The sequence below is a fragment of the Diceros bicornis genome, chromosome 4 (assembly GCF_020826845.1).
Source record: "Diceros bicornis minor isolate mBicDic1 chromosome 4, mDicBic1.mat.cur, whole genome shotgun sequence".
NCBI classification, from domain to species: Eukaryota; Metazoa; Chordata; class Mammalia; order Perissodactyla; family Rhinocerotidae; genus Diceros; species Diceros bicornis.
Window position 1 is genome coordinate 77095240 of NC_080743.1, and position 12491 is coordinate 77107730.

At 41.5% G+C, this 12491-nt stretch overlaps 1 protein-coding gene across 4 annotated transcripts in view; it reads left to right on the top strand.

The window, feature by feature from the left end:
* Positions 1–3522: 3522 nt before the first annotated feature.
* RCOR3 (REST corepressor 3) overlaps positions 3523–12491 on the top strand; it is a 48122-nt gene continuing 39153 nt past the window's right edge. For 2 of the 4 annotated variants that reach the window (XM_058539787.1, XM_058539789.1), the window contains exons 1-2: positions 3524–3868; positions 4278–4334. In XM_058539787.1, coding sequence (XP_058395770.1) covers positions 3703–3868; positions 4278–4334 — 223 coding nt within the window. In that variant the 5' untranslated portion in view covers positions 3524–3702. Of the gene's footprint in view, positions 3872–4277; positions 4335–12491 lie in introns of all 4 variants that reach the window. The other 2 variants (XM_058539786.1, XM_058539788.1) reach the window with 2 other exon arrangements.

Genomic DNA, 12491 nt, shown 5'->3' on the forward strand with positions numbered 1-12491 from the left:
CTTTCTAGTACCCAGCAGTGTAAAGCCTCCAACTTTGTTCTTTTTCCAGACTGTCTTGGCTATTCTTGACCTTTTGAATTCCCATATAAGTTTTAGAATCAGCTTGTCAATTTACACACACACACCCCCTACTTGGATTCTAGTTGGGATTAGACTAAATCTACAAATCAATTTGGTGAGAACTAACATTTTTACAATATTGAGTCTTCCAATCCATGAGCATAGTATATCTGTCCATTTACTTGGCTCTTCTCTAAATTCTCTCAAAAATATACTTTTCAGTCTAGAGTTCTTACACATCTTTCATTAAGATTTATTCGTAGGTGCAAAGGGCTGGATGGTGCCCCAGAGATATCAGGTCCTAATCCCTGGAACTTGTAAATATTACCTTATTTGGAAAAACGGTCTTTGCAGATGTGATTAAGTTAAGGCTCTCGAGACAGCCTATCCAGGGGGCCCTAAATGCCATCAGTCTCTTTATATGATAGAGATAGAGGGAAATTTGAGATTCATACAGAGGAGAAGGCAATGTGAAGATGGAGGTAGATATTGGAGTCATGTGGCTTCAAGGAATGCAAGGAATGTGAGCTGGAAAAGGCAAGGAACAGATTCTTCCCTAGAGCCTCTGGAAGGAGTGCAGCCCTGCTGACACTTTGATTTTGGATTCTGGTCTCCAGAACTGTGAGATAATAAATTTATTTTAAGCCATTGAGTTTGTTTTAATTTGTTATAGCAGTCACAGGAAAGTAATACAGGAGGTATTTGATATTTTTGATGCATTTGTATATGGTATCACTTTTTTAAAAATTCATTTTGTTTAGTGCCAGTATATAAAAACATAATTCATCTTTATATACTGACTGTATCCAGCAGCTTGCTAAATTCACTTACTAATACTAAAAGCTTATAATTATAATTTTATAGATAGACCATCATGCTTTCTCCAAACACATATTTCTTTCCAATTCGTATAGATTTTTTCCCTTGCCTTTTTGCAATCTCTGCGATGTCCAGTACAATAGTGAAATGTATCCTCTAATACTTTTTGACTTTGGAACTATGAGAATGTATTATCTGCTCCAAATTTAAAATACAATGAAAATAGTAAAAAAAAAAAGAAGAAAATTAAATACAGGAAAAAAGTAGCCAAACAAAATAACCAACATTCTTCTAGTTAAAAAAATACAGGGGCTTTTTCTTAAATCCTTATCACAACTGTGCATCATTGGACACTGTTTATTAACCCTTCCTTAAAGCTTTCTTCTTTGCCCAGCTTCTTCTTTTCTTCCTCTAACCGCTTATAGATAGGCATTCCCAAGATTTTTTCCTTAGGTCTTTTCTTTTTCTATATAGTCCTTGTTAACTGTTGGGAAATCATTTTAAGGCCATAATAAGGAAATCATTATTATTCTTCAGAACAGGCCATCTTCAGTTGCTTTCCTTTTCTTCAGGGGCAAGACAGAAACTTGCTTTCTTTTTTAAAGTGCCATAACCCACTCCTGTCCCTGAGGTTCTTCTCCCAAGAGTAGAATGTAGTCTTCCCTGCTCTGCCCTCTTTGCTGTATTTAAGAAAATTGTAGAATCTTTTCACTTCAAGGGTTTTACTGAGAAATAGAGGTTACAAAAATCCCCAAATTTTCACAATGTTTTGGTCCTTGATCCATGTGCAGAAATTCCTTTCTGTAGAAAAGTGGCTGGAAAGTGTTGCAAAGTTGGGGTGTTATAAAGGTGGCTGGCCAAGAGGCCTCAGTGACATTTATCTTTGTGAATTCACTCACTTCAGGGTCTGGCCTTTTTGTTACAGGACAAGAGATGCTGAATCATGTTCATTAGACGCTTATGCACACAAACCAAAATACCAACATATAATTTACAATGAAAAATATAACTATCAAGAGAAATGACTATTCATTTCATTTGGCTAGGACGTTTCCTCCTTGTAGAAAAATTATGTGGGAATTAAAATAATATTCAGAACTGTATTTGTTGAGAAAAGGAATAGAATAAAAGGTTTAGTTGTATGATTCAAACATTTAATGGAATCATATCAAGCTTTGATAGAGAGATGGAAACCATCCCCACTGCCAGAACCAGACCAGTATTGTATCTGCCCAGGAGACTTTCCCCTTTAGACGAGGACCTGCCAAATATTTACTTCCCAGGCTTTTCTCGGCTCAATTCCTGGTTGAGACATTCATGCTTTAGGTATGTTATTTCTTGCAGTGAAGGCTTGCTTTGGTCAGAGAGTCTGATTTCCGGTTTGATCCACTCTGCATTAACCTATAATAGGATTCCTACAGGCAATCTTTAAGTGTTTGGAAAATACCTTACTGTTGACCCCAAATACTGCTCTGCATACATCTGCATACTAAATATTCAGAGTAAGTCCTCATTTCTACTTACTCGTGAGCAAAAGAAATTAAAGAAAATCATAAATAGCCCCCAATGCCAGGCAGCCTGGCACATAGCAGAAGTCCTCAAATCTGGTGATCGAAAAATGCAGTTCCCTCTTCCTTCCGCCTAAGGCAATTCAGAAAAGCATTACAGAGCACATCTCCTGCCAGGCTGGAAACCCGGCCAGAATGCAGCTCTTGCCTCACCTCTCCGTGAGGACTCCGCCCTCTCTACAGCTCTGCGCCCAGCCGCGACCACAGGTCAGCGCGGAATGAGTAGGCGCCGACTGGGCAAGGACCCCGTCCTAATTTTATTTCACCATTGACAGCACCCACTCCCTAACTAATGAAGAAGCAAAAGAGAAAAAAATAATGAAGAGATGGGAAGAGGAAAACGGGGGGAAAGGGTTAAAAAAAAAAACCTTTTAGCTGCATTGCCCAGCACTGGAAACTCATCTCTGCACCCTCGGTCTCTCCAGGGGATCAGGCCCCAGATCAGAGAGTCAGAAACAAACACTGCAGCGGCCGGATAATGAGGCCCCGAGTCTACGTCTCCGGCCGGCTTGGGCCTCGGTATCCGCAGGCTGCCCTGCTACCCTGCCCGACTCCGCGGAGGAGCGCCGAATCCCAGCAGCCAGCCGCCGCAGTGTCTGAAGACGGCCGCGCTCCAGCCGAGACCGGCCTGGCCACCCGGCCCCCCCAACCCCCTCGCAAAAAGGGGGGCCGCTCCGCGGCCTCGGGCGCCTCAGGTCTCGTAGGCCCTTTCTCAGACTAGCTGCGTTCCTTCCGCCCTGAGAGGGCAAAGAGTCCCGCGCCCTCGCGTGCACCTCCGCCCGCGCTCTAGAGCGCCCCCTAGGAAGAAAGCCCGAAAGGCGGCCGCGCCTCTGCGGCGATTTTATTAGCGCTCGGTTGGGATTGCCCGGTCTGTCGGCGAGCGGGGCTTCCCCGCCCCTCCCCCCGTCCCCCTCGCCCTCCCCCCGCCCGGCAGCCGGAACCTCCCTGCGGGGCGGAGTGATACCGGCGGCGGCGTAGAGCGCGGCGCGGCCGAGAGGGGCACCCGGGACTGCGCGGGGCGGGCGGCGGGAGGAGGGGAGAGAGGCGGGGCCGGGGCGGGGTGTTGTGAGGCGACTGCGCTTCTGCCGGACCGGGTCGGTTATGGCGGCTCCATATTAACACCCTCCTCCTCCTCCGCCGCCGCCGCCGTCTCCTCCTCCTCCTCCTTTCCCTCCCGCCCGCACTCGTAAGCCATCTCCCCCTTCACCCTGACGCCTACCTCTTCCCCTCACCTTTCCCCCTCCCCTCTTCTACCATGCCCGGCATGATGGAGAAAGGGCCTGAGTTACTGGGAAAGAACCGATCGGCCAACGGCAGCGCCAAGAGCCCGGCGGGCGGCGGTGGCAGCGGCGTCTCGTCCACCAACGGCGGGCTGCACTACTCGGAGCCCGAGAGCGGCTGCAGCAGCGACGACGAGCACGGTGGTAGCCTCGAACTCCTCCCCGCCAGCCCGCCTGCCCCCCTCCCTCCCTCTTCCCCTCCCCTCCCTTCCCCCAGCCCCCTCCCCTCGCCGCGCTCCCGCCCTCCTCCCCTCGGAGCCGGGCGCTGCGGTAGCCTCGAACTCCCGGTGCAGTGCAGCAGCCCCCCCCCGCGACCCCTGTCCCTCCGCTCTCGACCAATCCTCCGCCCTTGCCCCCCCCCCCGCTCCCCGCCCCCATCCGCTGCCATCTCCCGGAGTGCCCGGAGTTAATATCTTCCCATCCACCCGCCGCTTCTTTCCTCCTTCCAGCAATTTTTATTTTTTATTAAGTGTCTCTTTTTTTTCTTTTTGTTTTCTTCTTTTTGTCCTTTCCCTTTTTTTTTTTCTTTTTTTTTGGCATTGCTTTGCAGATGTTGGGATGAGAGTCGGAGCTGAATACCAAGCTCGGATCCCTGAATTTGATCCAGGTAGGTATATTTGCTTAAGCAAAATCGTGTCTCCCCTTTTCTGGGATTGGTTTAGGGTGGAAGGGGTAGAGGCCGGGCGGGCGGGGTAGGGGTCCGGGTGTGCGGTTGGGAGGGGTTGCGGGGCAGGGATGGGCAGGCATCTCTGGCGGGGAGGCTGTCAGGCTTGGCAGGGCTGTGACACAGGGCGTGTGGGCAGATGTGTGCATTGCAAGGTTAACATGGTTCCTTTGGAGGCCACTTGCCCGCTGGTGGCATCGCCTTTCTGCCCCCTGAGCCCAGGATGAGGTCGGGGAGAGCAAAGGGAGATGGCCCTCGGCGGATTCGGGGGTCCGAGGCCGGGGGGAGGAGCGGCTGCGGGGCCGAGGGATGGAGGAGAGGGTGTGCGGGCTGTGTGTGGAAGGACCATGCAAATGTCAGTTGCCACACCACCGGCCCCGGGGAGCGGAGAGCCGCGCTCCGCAAGGGCGGCGGATGTCCAGGCTGCTGTCACCGGCCGAAGCCGAGGGCGAGACATGACCGATCTGCGCGCACACGGGATATTCTCTTTTCTTTCTTTTTGGCTGGGTGGTGTAGCTTTGGTCGCGACAGCTCTGCCGAGTGTCGGAGCTGCAGAGACAGGGATGGGAGAAGGGAGTGGGGAGAAGCCAGGGGCACACCTCGCTCGCGAGCCAGCCCTAGGAAGTCAGACCACAGGACAGTGGTTGCAGCTGCCAAGGAGACATTTTCTCCCTGAGCAGCCAGGTTCCAGCGTCTTCTGCCAACCCAGCTTGCGGGCTCCCTGTCTACTTTTCTCCAAACAGGCTCCCTGGCGGTCACGGGATTTCAGCCTGGACAGGGATTGGGCGAGAGTTACGCATATGGAGGCGCCCTTGCTGGAGCCTCTCCGAGTGGAGCGTGTTTCCTTACCGCCCCCCGCGCGTCCCCCCCCCCCCCCCGGACCCTCTTCGGTTCAGGCTTTGGACAGACTTTCAAGGGGCTTTCTTTTTTTCTTCTTACAGTTGGTCAGTTTTTTCCCCATTGCTCGCTGATAACGTTGTGTCTGTGTCGGAGTCTTGAATTCTGTATTAGATATTAATAGGGCTTACTTGTATTTTCTTGGGGGAAATAGGATGTTTATTTGATTATAGGGTACAGATGGGTATTTTCATTCCTCCCCTGCCCGTTAGTGCAATGCAAAATGATATTTACCAACCATTTAAAGAGTTTTAGGTAGCATCTCCTCCTGTCCCAAGGGACAGGGTAACATGAGGCCTGTTAAAACGGTTGTCAGTGCAGGCTGTTTTTCAGTAGGTAAAAGCAATGAAACAAGAGTGCTCACTAGATCTGGGTTGCTTTCTGAATGACAAGGCTGTTACTCCATTTTATTCAAAAGCTATCAGTGTGTGTACTGTTGGGCTTCAAGTAATTTTAAATGTTTCGTGAAACTAATTTTCTTTATTGATGCCGCCAGTAGGTGAAGGGCTCTTTCACATTACTGTGCTGCCTCAGGTTTTAGCTTGACATTTGGAAAGAGCATGCTTTGGCTTAAGATAGACTGAATTCACTTCTCAGCTCTTTTGTTTTTGTCCTCTGAGCAAGTCACTGGCCTTCCCTGAGCCTCAGTTCCCCTAGCTGTAAAATGGAAATAAAAAATACTTCATGGAATTCTTGCCAGGATTGTATGACTGGGCATATGGTAGTTATTCAGTAAAGATTAAATTTCATAATTTTGAAGAATGATCCTGCATACATTTATACCTGTCTAATTTGGGGCTTTCATGGGTGCTCTGCTTTTTGGGAATTGATACTTATTTCCAAATTAGAACTCTGCAGCCAGAATTATTTTATAAGTTAATAAACATACCTATCTTTTTGCCCTATTAGTTAAGTTTGTATTTCATAGACAACTATACACAGGTTGATTAGGAGTCTTGTGTTGAAGAGCCAGACTTCATGCTGGAACAAATTTACGTATGCCGTGGCCTGACCACTGTAAAGCATTTTTTTTGTTTGATGATAGACTAAGTACTGGAACAAATTTCAAATTTTGAAAAGTAATTCATTAAAAGTGCAGAATGCGGGGCTGGCCTGGTGGCGCAAGCGGTTAAGTGCGCGCGCTCCACTGCAGCGGCCCGGGGTTCGCCAGTTCGGATCCCGGCTGCGCACCGACGCACTGCTTGGCAAGCCATGCTGTGGCGGCGTCCCATATAAAGTGGAGGAAGATGGGCACGGATGTTAGCCCAGGGCCAGTCTTCCTCAGCAAAAAAAGAGGAGGATTGGCAGATATTAGCACAGGGCTGATCTCCTCACCAAAAAAAAAAAAGTGCAGAGTGCTTGTTAGGTGGTTTCACATGACCATTATTTGGATTATACAACATACTCTTGATCATATTTTGCTTATTTTGAACCTAAGTAGAATATTTGTTGGGAAAAAAAATCACTGAAATACTATTTTTAAAAGTCATATTCTCAATTTATTTACTTAGACTATAATTGGTACTCTTTATTAGAATAAGGATAAATGTCACATTCTTTAAACTCATCTGTTCATTTTCTCCTTGATAGTCTTCTGCAGAATACCGAACCTAACAACACAACTAAAACCAGTTACCATTTAAACTTAGGTGGGCTTTTCTGTAGCTGTGTTGGGCAAATCTTGTCAAGTAAATATGGATTATCAATTATTAGACACTTTTTAGAAGGGGAACTGTTGAGCCTCCAGGCCATTCAACATAGTACCACTGCTCTATTTTATTCTAAGTGTTATATTGTGTGAAGTTTTTACTTCACCTTAATTCATTGTAATTGGACGAGAAACTAAACATATTTCCTTGGAAAAGGTAAAAGAGCAAAGAGATATTTATTAATTAATGATAGAAATTGAGAAAGGGTCAGCTCCTCTCTCTCCTTTTCTCTTTTTCATACCATTATCTTTAGTCTCATAGACTTGTCTGTCTATCTTCAATCTATCTTTATGGAGATTGTTCACCCATAGCCATCCAAGTCATTTGGAAGAAAAATTTTTTAGGTGCCAAGATTATTGTGATCAGAATGTAGGAAAATTAAAAGAGGATTTTTTTGTGGAGGATATTTTTATTGGAGGTAATGATAGTGATGATGATCTAAATTAAGGGCAGAAAGAATGAGTTATTAAAATGAGTATTTTAGAAAATATGAATAGAATTGAGATTTAAGTTGGAATTACTGAAGTTAAGAGATCAGGAACAGTTTACATTCATTAATGGATCATTGCTAACAATGCCTTTATAAAAATTTGCTAACTGGATTTCTGATTATTTTCTTAGGTGCCTTTTTTGTTTTATTCTTTATTAGGTCTTCCCAACTTTGTTTAGTGCCCGCTGACTATGCTCACATCATGAGGAGCAGTTTTGTTTGGTGATTAAGAGTCTCACCTCTTATCATGTGCCTTTTAGCTAATATGACATAGTGACTTGACGTATTCAGGCCTTAGTTTTCTCATTGGTAAAAGGGAGATAATGTTATCTATATCACAAGATTAAGTGAAAATTAATATGTATAAAGCAGTGGTCTTCAAAATATTTTGCTTGCATACCCATAAATGAATTTTGAAAAAAAAGATTCACGTATTTTTAAGTTGAAATCTATTTGTCACTGAATTTAAATAGTTGAAAAATATAATCTCCAGTGTATTGAAAATATTAACACTTTGAAATAAAGCTATTATATCCTTATTTTAAATGCATCCATTTAATATAAATACTATAGTAATGTGATAATATTTTATGAAATATGTGAACAGTCTACTAACAGTCTGAAAGTTTACATTGTTCCTTTTTGTCTCTGAAATCATTTCCATGCATTTTCCTCACAGGATTCTGTAATATATTTTTGTGCTTGAAAGTGCTTTATTGATCATGTCTTCAGTTTCTCTACCACCATAATATGTATTCTTATAAACATAAGGTTCTAAGTGTTTAAATCCCTTCTGGCTTGAGTTATTATAATTAATGCATAATTGATTAAAATTGTAATACTCATGGTGCTTTGAGTAAAGGAAGGCTTTGCTGATACACTTTGTTTGGCACTATAGAGGTTTTAAAATTTTAGGCAATGTACTCTTGTAAGATTTGGGATGGGTGAGAGACCTGCCTTTGTTTTTAAAGTAAGAGAAGGACATTTGTGAGGAAGGAAGTCAGAAGTAGAATGAGCATATAGCTTAGGCTGCAGGTGAGTTCTGAGGCAGATCACCTTGGAAAGGAGAATATAGGGAAGCTGATGGTCTGAAAATTGATTCCCATAAAACTTATTAATGCTTATGTACCCCTCGGAAAGTCTTCGTTTACCCCAATTTGAAGTTGGTGAATTAAGTATATAATTCAGAGCCTAGTTTATAAGTAGTTGAATTTTAAAAAATATTTAGAGTGTCTTAATATTCGCAGTATTTAAGTTCTTTATATAGAATATTTATTCCATGATTTGCATCAAAGTCCTTATTTTAAACATCTTAAAGGAAATCTAAAAAGAAATAGAAGATTTTTATTTTTGTGCTTATTTTGAAATATGCTATTGGCGTAGAAATCCTAGCTTATCAAAATTGTGCTTTTGTTTTTTAGTTGTTTTAGTTGTTGATTTTCCCAGATTGGTCTCATAAATGTCCTTTACCAACTGCAGTTAAGAGGTCTAAGATTTCAAAGGGATTAAACTGTTTTTGTGTGTGTGTGAGGAAGATGGGTCCTGAGCTAACATCTGTCAATCCTCCTCTTTTTTGCTGAGGAAGACTGGCCCTGGGCTAACATCCGTGCCCATCTTCCTCCACTTTATATGGGACGCCGCCACAGCATGGCTTGCCAAGCGGTGCGTTGGTGCGCGCCCGGGATCCGAACCAGCGAACCCCGGGCCACAGCATCAGAGTGTGCGCACTTGCGCCACCGGGCCGGCCCCAGGATTAAACTTTTAAGTGTTTCATTTAATAATTTTTAAAACTTCGATAATTTTGTTTTCAAAACTGTCATCCTACTGTAGTCTTTTAAAATTGTGGTAGCTTGCTATGTAGGTTTTGGTTTGTTTGTTTGGTTTTTAACCCATTCAGAAGATAGGATACTTCTAAAGCTTCGTTATTTTGTTGGTGAGTCAAGTTTGATTCTCAGTACGAATTATTTCTGAGTATCAGACAGTTTGGAAGTATAATCTTAAATATTGTTACAGACAAAAGCAAAAATACACATTGGGTTTATGTCCTTCAAATATTTTAGTTAATTTCAACTTTTTTAGTGGAAAGGGTAAAACTTTATTGGATGCAAAGCATGCTGAGGGGTAAATTGTTTTTAATAATACAAGTTACTTTCTCCTATTCTTTTATAGGAGAGTAATCAGGTCTGAATTGTCAGAAAAACAGAAAGATCATTTCACCTATTCAGTCTCATATTCAAGGGCTTGGTGAGAAAGGACATCGGCCATTTGAGTTAGAGCCCCATGAGGTTTTATTCATTTAGATTTTTATTTGATTGATAAGATGAGAAGAAGCCTTTCCAGAGTAGAGAAAGAAGGGAACTTAAGAAAGAACTGTCTGCAGTAAGCATATACTAGTAATAATAATGTCTTATGTAATGCTTACCATATGTCAGGTACTTTACATATATTAATTCATTTAATTTTTGAACAACTCTGTGAAGTAGGTGCTCTCATCATCCCTGTTTTTGAAGATGAGTTAGACTGAGGCACAAAATGATTAAGTAAATTTGCCCAAGGTCTCAAAGCTAGGAAGTGGCAGAGCTGGAATTCACACTTGGAGTCTGGCTCTGTAATGCTTACACTCTTAACTATTGTACTAAAATATCTCTCGTTTCCTGGGAACATCAGTCATCCCTTGGGCCTAGTTGACACAGACATGATTGAAAATGGTGGAGTCCGGTTCAAGGGTTAGGGAAAGAACGCTGTGAAATGCCTAATTAGGCATTCTCTGCTACCAGACATGATTACTCTACACACACAGACCCCATACACCGATATTGGAAGAGCTGTTAGTCCCTACAGCTTGGATGCCAGTTTCTGTCCGATCAGGCCCTTAATTACAGTGCTAAGAATTTTTTGGAAACTTAACTGTTATTCATGGGGAAAAATACCAAAAAATAGTTTATATCTGTTTAAGAAGAGACATTTAATGAAGATATTTTAATTCAGACGTTCTGTAATGCCAGCATCAGATGCAAAGAAATATGTTTAAATATTAAGTATGATATGCTATTAAGATGTGAGACTTCATGGAGACCTTTCTTTGTTGCATTCCACGTTCTATTAAGTATGATTTAAATTATCGTATTGTCACAATCCATTGTGAAAAAGAATCAGTCCCTTGTTAAAGGATTGAAATTTAGGATACTCACTAGAAATAGCAATAGATTTATTAATTAAATAAAGCCTTCTGACCAACTTAGGATGTCTATTTTATTTCCATTGAGTGGTTCGGCTATTTTGCTTTTGTGTTTTTGTTTTATGTGGTTAAAAATTAAATATATATCTTAATATTGAAGTTTTTAAAAGCTTAAAATTTATTTTCATTGAATATAAATTTTAAATAATGTACCTCTGATTTGCATTTTCTTAAATTCTCAGCTCCTGTTTTTGTCCTTTTTTATTAAAGATACTAATAAGAAAATGCAGTATGTTTTGCTTTTAGATTTATTTTGTATTATGATTTTTCTAAAACTTTGATAGTGTTCGCTCATTTCTCTTTTCTCCATTCTTAATTTTTCTTTGTGGTAAAACATATAATTTTTTTTAACTATTTTAGCTTCATATTTCACTAACAGTGTAGCATTCTCTAATTAAAATTCATTGATTGAATATATGGTAGTGATGTATGATGATTCTCCCAAAATGAAAAAACTATTGAATGATATTATATTATTGCTTGATAGATAACTTCTCTAGATTGAGATTACAGTAGCAGTTCCTTTATTCCTGGAGATGAATGTTCTTTATTCCAAATATTTTATAACTTTATAAATGATTACAGTTTAACCTTAGAATTCTGTTAATGTTTTATTTGAACAGTTTTGGAATTCTGGCCATTAGTTGGTGGTAAAAGTCAATTATGACATGTTCATAGACAAGTCATCTTAAAATAGGTGGCAACAATGCTTTATTTGTTGATAGTGTTAATTAACATGAATGCACCTAAGAATTAGAAAGAAGCCAGAAAAAGACCATGAAGTAATTAAAAGACAGAACCCATGGTCATGTACTTGGCTCTGGGATAGCTGTGTCAGGCTTTCATTCATTCTGTCTTATTCTTTACATGCAATTTCAATAGAGCTTGATTTTTCTGACTTTTTAGTTTATAACAGATTAGAGGTAAATTAGAATAGAAGCAATAGTATGCTTCTAGATTAGAAGTAGACTCAGATTGGGCCAGCCCCATGGCTTAGCGGTTGGGTGTGCGCGCTCTGCTGCTGGCGGCCCGGGTTTGGATCCCGGGCGCGCACCGACGCACCGCTTGTCCGGCCATGCTGAGGCCGTGTCCCACATACAGCAACTAGAAGGATGTGCAGCTATGACATACAACTATCTACTGGGGCTTTGGGGGGACAATAAATAAATAAATAAATAATTATTAAAAAAAAAAAAGATTACATTAAGAAGAAATAGCATTATTAACTTTTACATTTTTTGACATTGTTTTCCTCTTACACAGAGCACATACTTTTTAAATATAAAAGTTAATAAATAGAATTAAGTCTAAAAAGGAATAGCTGGCAGCTCCTAGCAAGGAATAAGAATAAGTAAAAACCATAAAAAGCAGATACAGGTATTTAAAATTTACAGTAATCTTGGCACATTTAGATATGGGGCAAAACACTATTAACTTACCACCTGAGGTATTCTCTCTGGTTTAAAGTCAGAATTTTTAATGACTCCTAAGTAACGTATAGAAGGTTGAATCAGATTTATTACCTGTCAAGAAGTAGGGATATGTAATGTACTTAAGAAAGCCTTTTTAATTTAAAGGGGGTAAGCTTCAGTGTTTGTGAAGTTTCCTTCATTTCCATAAATGGGATATTTACTGTATTTAATGTAAGTCTGTTTTCCTTTGCTTTGTTTTCCTGTACTTTGTCTCTTTGTCCTCTTCTGTACTAAAATAGAAATAAAGCTTACTTTGATTATACTTATTTTGAATGTAAATAAAATCAGTCATAT